At 57.7% G+C, this 6,697-nt stretch overlaps 1 protein-coding gene across 1 annotated transcript; it reads right to left on the reverse strand.

The window, feature by feature from the left end:
• Window positions 1-156: 156 nt before the first annotated feature.
• Window positions 157-6,176, reverse strand: WDR24 (WD repeat domain 24). Its single transcript, XM_009702698.1, has 9 exons — window positions 5,696-6,176; window positions 5,187-5,364; window positions 3,708-4,383; window positions 3,257-3,372; window positions 2,038-2,159; window positions 1,581-1,685; window positions 1,145-1,482; window positions 523-707; window positions 157-352 (listed from the first exon to the last, which is right to left on the reverse strand). Exons 1-9 carry the CDS (start codon window positions 6,174-6,176, stop codon window positions 184-186), a joined length of 2,370 nt encoding a protein of 789 aa, XP_009701000.1. The 3' UTR covers window positions 157-183.
• Between the last annotated feature and the right edge of the window lie 521 nt (window positions 6,177-6,697).

Genomic DNA, 6,697 nt, shown 5'->3' on the forward strand with positions numbered 1-6,697 from the left:
CAAGAGGCATGGCTCAGTTCAGCTGCTGTTTTGTTTTAATCCAGTACAAAAGGGCCGGGCAGGGGGCTGGGGGGCGCGCGCCGGGCCCCCCCTCTTTACACAAAAATAAATACAGGGAAGGAGATGCAGAGAAGGCAGGCAGGAAGCCCTGCCTCCCCTGCCCACCCCCGGCCGGCAAGGGGCTCAGGTGTACTCGCAGAGGTGTCCACCGCCAGCAGGGCAGTGGGAGCTGGTCTCCAGCCACTTCATGATATGCTGGAGGTGGCCACCGTGGCTGCAGCCCTGGCACCAGACGAAGAGGCCCTTCACTACGTGGTGACAGACAGCACACATGCTGGCACACTGCCGACACCTGCGACAGAGAGAAGGGAGGTGAGCATGGGCAAGGAGAGCCCTCAGGAGGGCAACAGGGGGGCACCAACCCCATCCTCCTGCCCCTGACACTCCTATGGGACTCCCCTTGGTGACCAGAGTGTGGTCCTCCACCTCCCTGCCCACTCCCTGCCCGCAGTCTGCCCTCACCTGTCGCAGATCCAGCCCCTGTTGCTCATGGGCCGCTTGCAGTTGCTGCAGTTGACGTGCAGGGTGGTGGAAGCCTGGTTGAGGCAGTTGATGGCGCGGCATGTGCTCAGCTTGATCACCTCGTTGGAGATGTTCCAGAGCTGGAAGCGCTGCAGCAGGTCAATGTAGGACGTGTACCAGTGCTCCTGGGGACAACCGCAGACAGCTGAGCCTCAATGCCCTCCCCCAACCCCCTCAGGATCCCAGCCGTGTGTCCCAAAGGCAAGATCCCTGCAGCGGGGGAACTGCTCTGCAGGGCTGAGGAAGAAGCATCCTTCCCCAAATCAACAGGCCAAGGCCACTAAGGCCACCCTGGCCCTCAGGACACCACCTCGGGTCCCTGCCAGGACTGTGGTAGGGCAGCCAGCCAGCTACCAGGGGTCCTGGAGCTGCCCACCCCAGGTTAGTGCGGGCCTGGAGGAGACCAGAGGTACCCAGAGCCCAGGCAGGATCCCATCATATTGGGATACACCACCTCTGGGTCCCACCAAGGTGTCCTGACACAGCTGGTGGGGTTGCTGCACCAGCCCTGAAGGGACGGTTCAGTTCCTATGAAGCTAGTAAGGGGGCTCCCCGGGTCTACCTGGGTCTGCTCATCGATCTCCTTGCGGATGCGGTCTCCCAGCACAATGAGCACGGACACAGCCGTCTGCACGTCTCCCTGCTCGGCGTAGAAGAGGAGCGTGTCCCGCACAATGGGATTGAAGAAGTCGGAGGGCAGGCGGTTCTCGTAGAGCGAGTGGGAGATGGAGATGAGGGAGAAGGACTCCACGGGTGTCAGTGACACCGTCTCGGCCTCGTTGCCGCTGACATGAGGGGAGTCAGCCTTGTCTTGGAGGTGGTCCAAGGCCGACGGGTTGTCCACGATTTCATGGCGTAGGGGGAAGGCTTCCTGGGGAAGGCTGTATTCCTGCTCTTCAGCTACGAGGAGAGATCAGGAATGAGTAGGGAACGCCAGAAGAAAATCCAGCCATGTGTTTGGGACAGGCAACATCTCCCAGCACCAACCATGCACTCACCATGTGGGTTCTCATGGTCCATCATATACAGGTCATCCTCATCTGCTTCCACATCTCCCAGCAGGTAGTCTGCAGGGACGTCGCTGCCCTCCGTTTCCTCGTTGTCTGCGTGCCCAGGGAGAGAAAAATCAGCTCAGCCCCCTCGGGCACACAGCTGGATCCACAGCCCCCGAGTCCTGCCCCAGAATGCCATGCTGTGTCCGAGCCAGACGGCTCAGCTCCCCATCGCAGTCACATTCCTGGCACCCGCAGCCTGTGCTGTGGGCATCATGGGTGTAAATTGTCCTTTTGCAACACTCTGGGGCTCAGCGTGCTTCACCTGGGGGCTGCAGCAGGTCCAATCACCCCAATTTACAGGATAAATTTACTGGTTTATCCCACATCAGGGCCATCTACAGCAAAGGAGGGAAGAGCTGTGGGACTGGGACTGTGCCCATGCCCGCCCCAGAAATGATACCCTCGTTGTTGATCAGAGTGGAGGAGGAATCCATGAGGATGTTTTCTGTACGGCTTTCTCCTTTGCTGCGGTCCAGTCTCGACTCACTGCCCAGCCCAGAGGGGATGTCCTTCAGGTTAAAGCTGGGAAAGAAGCCAAATTTAAGAGACGCAGAAGTTTACAGCTTCCGTTCTAGCCAGCAAACAGCCTGGATATAGGTCTCTAGTTGTGATTTGAACGGTGAAAGACAAGATACGGCAATTTCCCCGAGAGTACAGAAGTCAGCTGTCCCCACTTTGTAACTTAAAAATAAAGATACATTGCAATCGTTAGCACAGCCCTTTCTCCAAGTCTGGTGTCTCTTTGCACGCGCCGCAAAGGTGCCTGCAAAGGTCTTCCTGACCGCAGGCTCTTGACTCCATCTCTTAATATCTACCTTCACCTCAGAGGTAGATAAACAGGAGCTGCCTTGCTACAAGGTGCTTTGCTGTTTGTTACGCATCACCACTCTCAGGCTTCACCAAGACGGAAAAGGAAGGGAATGGGGTTGAAGCAGAGCTGAGCTCTTCAGCTTGCTGCCTGCAGTGTTTTAAGTCAGTGACAGACAGCAACCTGCCTGGATGCAGAGCTCGGTCAGGGAGAGTGTTTTCTTTGATGTGATTGGAGAACTTGCCACTTGCCCTGGGAACCTGGCCCTGCGATGTCAGACACCTAATTTGGAGCCCTCAGCCCTCAGTTTTATATGTCATTGAGAAGAGGAAAAACAAGTTTTCCTGCTTCATCAGTTCACAATGGGGCTGTCCACACCAGCGAGCCACTTGCAGAGCTCGGCTGTCCTCTCCCTTTGAAAGGCAGAAGATGACCTCTCCACACCAGCAGCTCTGGCTTCAGCAGTGAGATGGAGGTTCTCCGTCCCAGCCCTTGGTCATACATCACTAAATAACTGCAAAGATGGTACCAGCCCCATCACAGCTTCAAACTTCGTTTCAGGGAGGGAAGGGGGCAGCATACAAGCCTGCATGGCTTGAGACCAGGCTGGCCGCTCTCTTCTCACACCCACATGGAAAATGGTTGCGTTCAAACGATGCCAACCTGCAAACCAGTGTGGCCTGAAGCTGGGGGAGAGCTGTCCCTGCTCCCATCTAGCGACTCCAGCCCAGCCAAGGAGCCACCTACTCTCTCCAGCTCACGCAGCTGCCCCAGCTGTCGTGTTGTTTGCTGTGGTTCCAGCATCCCTTACCTGTTCATGAGCGGGAGGGCGGTGCTGCCTTTCCCCATGCTGTGGTTGAGGTTGGCCGACGACACGGTGCTGAGGCTGGAATAGATAATTCGCAGCATCGTCCATGTTTGAGCCACCTGCGTGAGAGACAGCTGCAGTCAGACTTTGCCAGGCTAAAACCCAGGCCCTGTGCGGCCATGTACCTGCCCACAAACTCCCATCGTCGGCCAATCTAGAGAGCCAGGCAGGCTCTCAGGGCAGTCAAGTTTCTGGGCAAAGATCTGCGCTTGTCATAGGCAACAGCGCTCTGGGTTTGGTGGCAGGCAGAGGTATACCTTCTGGGGACAGCCAGAGGCCACAGCTGGACAGAGCGCTGCCATCCAGCTCTGGTGGCAGGCCTCACCCTGACAACACCTTTCAACCTCGGCACCAGCCTAGGTCTGCGCTGAATAGGCTCCAGCCTAAGTCTCACCTGGTTGCGGTCCAAGCCCTTGGCCACCTTGGCGTTGTGGTCGCAGAGCTCGGCCAGGGGCCTGCCAGCCAGTGTGTACTGCTTGGCTGTGTGCACAAACCAGTCCATGCTGCCACTCTCCACATCCGTCTCGAAGACGTTGAGGGCGCTGGAGGAGGAAATGTACTCAAACTGCTCCGTGGGGTCCAGCTTGCGCTTGAAGAAGATGGGGTGACGCCGGTCCCCGATGTAGGGCTTGCGGTTCGAGTCAGAGGAGATGAGGCTCTCTTTGGCAGCGAAGGCCAGGTCTCCATAGAGGCTGTAGCACAGCCCCTCAGGGTTGGCCCGGTCGATGGGCTGGCTGGCATCCTTGAAGATGTGCTGGTAGAGGGTGCTGTCCTTAGAACCCGACAGGAGGAAATACGGGTCGTGGAGGTGACGCCACACGATGCCTGTGGTGACATCCTTGTGCTCCTCGAACATGGCAGAGGGGATGAAGGGACGTCGCACATCCCAGACGTAGATGTTATGGTCCACCATCATGGAGCAGGTGGCGATGTGGTGCTTGCACTCTGGGCGCCACTTCACCCGGGCCACGGAGGCGATAGTCTGCACACAGTAAATCTCTTTCGCCCGCGTGGTGTTCATGTCCCACACCTTCACCATCTTATCCCGGCCGCCTGTTGCCAGCCAGCCCCTGGGAGAAGGATGGAGAAAGATGGTGAGATGCCAGCTTGGGCCAGATTCTGTGCCTGTTCACCTCCCCTTTCCTGCCCTGGCACAGGAACACTCACAACACAGATGTGACCATGTCCACACCAAGGGGAGGCAGCTGGGTTGCGATCGCATCCTCCCACACGCTACCCTAATGCCTCCACTCCCCAATAACCAGGTCAGGCAACTCCCCCCCTTCCCGCTCCCATCTAAGGCCCTGTGTCTTCATAGCCATTCTCAACTGAAGGGCTCCCAGCCAGACCAGTTACCCCTACCTCTGGTTTCCCCTTGCCAAGGACAGTAGAGAAGAAAAAGGCCACTTTGAAAGTATTTCAGTGCCTCTCTCTCTTGCAAGGAGTCGCACACCACAACAGCTGTTTCCAGACATACCCCAACCACCCCCGGGGAAAGATGGGAGGGAAACGTGATCAAACACAAGCAAGCTGTGTCCCAGAGCAGCCGTGCAGTGCCCTCTCTGAGCCGAGCGCTGGGGCTGCCCTGACATGGGGGGGGCAAGACAGCAGCTTGCTATACCCAACCATTAGCAATTCAGGGTCTCAGAAACCCCCAATTTATCAAAACTCAAAACCAACACACCCCAACATACCCCCAAATCCCCCAAAGCAATAACTGTTCCCATCTTCCAACAACGGCCCAGACTCTGACACAAGGGGCCAGGGTATCAGAGACCCTTCTTTCTCCTCTGAAAGGTCCCAACCCCATTTTTAGGGCCTCCCTTATCTCTGCCGAGGCTGGGTGGCTGGCAGGGTCTGGCCCCACACGCACCTGTCCTCTGGGTGCCAGTCACAGCAGAAGACAGGCCCGTTGTGGGCCGTGAACATCCTCTCATAGCGGTCGGGCCGGCGGATGTCCCACAGCTGCACGTTCCCGTTCTCAAAGGTGGCAGCGAAGGTGAAGTAGTCCCGGATGCTGAACTGGACGTCACGCACGCTCTCTGACTGACCTGCATGGTGACAGAAGTTGAGATCTGGTAGGACAGAGCTCCATAAAAACCCCACTGGAAGAGCCATGGGGTTCCCCAGCCCAGAGAGATGGAGAAGCAGGGAGCGATGAGGCCACCTTCCACCTCCTATGTAGACCCAGCCCACTGCCGAGTGGGGGAAAAAAAAAAAACCAAAGCCAAGCACCAAAACACCTCTCAGCTCCCTCCCTGCCTGCTCTGGACATTGCACCCTGAGCAAAACCTCCTCCTAGGCATGGGGAAAGGGTAAAGCCCCCAACCTCTCCCTCTCACCAGGGCAAGTAAGTGGGCAAGCAACAGCCTGCGTTCATACCAGAGAAGGTGCTGACAGAGTCCTTCTTGCGCAGGTCAAAGCATTTCATGTAGCCATCCTGGGAGCCGCTGAGGAGCATGTACACCTCAGTGGGGTGGAAGCAGACCTTGTTGACTGTGCGCTTGTGCTCGGTGAAGAGCTGGTCCTGCTTGTTGCGGGACGGCTTGCCCAGGTTCCAGGTGACAACCACGCCGTTAGTGGCAGCGGTGGCAAGCAGGTTTTCATCCATCTGGTGCCACACCACATCTGCGCAGCTGAAGTTCAAGGAGGGTTTGCGGCCAACGCGGAGGTTCAGCTTTTCCACAAACTGATCCTCCTCAATGGAGTAGATCTTGAAGATGTTGCGGCCGGCCACCACCACCTGGGCAGCATCGCGGCACACACTGATGGCATTGGCAGGGGCATCCAGGTGGCAGAACATGGTCCGTCCCGTGAGGGCATTGCCCCCCAGGGCAGTGGTGACCCTGGCCATTTTCTCCATGGCTGTCCTCGGGGTACACTCCTCTCTCCAGGAGCAGGCTCGCAGGCTCGTGTCCCCACAGGCTGCATTCACGCTTGTGTGGCCGCACTGCTCCACCTCAGCCAGAGCTGGGAAGGGACAGGCTCGGCTCCCGCAGCTCCTGGCAGGCCCAGGTGGCTTCGATTGCAGCTTTTTGTGGCCACATCAATGGGCCGTGGAGGTGAGAGGTTACAGCCCGGTTGCTGCCTGCAGGGAGAGAGATACAGCCCCAGGCTGGGCTTCTCCTCCTGCTGCCTTCTGTAACTCCCTCTCAGAGGCTTCTTGAAAACCTTTTCCGGGTTCCTTGTTCCCTCCTCCGTTCAACTCCCTGAGATGCTCCGCTGATGAGAACAGCTGTTGCTGATGCTACGGGAGGTCAACTACAGCGATGCGGACTGAGAAGAGCAGCACCTCCAGCAAGAGGTTGGGTGAAACAAGGCCACAGTCATCTCCACAGGACACTCCCTGCACCTCAAAACCCCTGCAAGCACCACAAGCAGGGG

Source organism: Cariama cristata, unplaced genomic scaffold (genome assembly GCF_000690535.1).
Source record: "Cariama cristata isolate BGI_N322 unplaced genomic scaffold, ASM69053v1 scaffold39216, whole genome shotgun sequence".
NCBI lineage: Eukaryota > Metazoa > Chordata > Aves > Cariamiformes > Cariamidae > Cariama > Cariama cristata.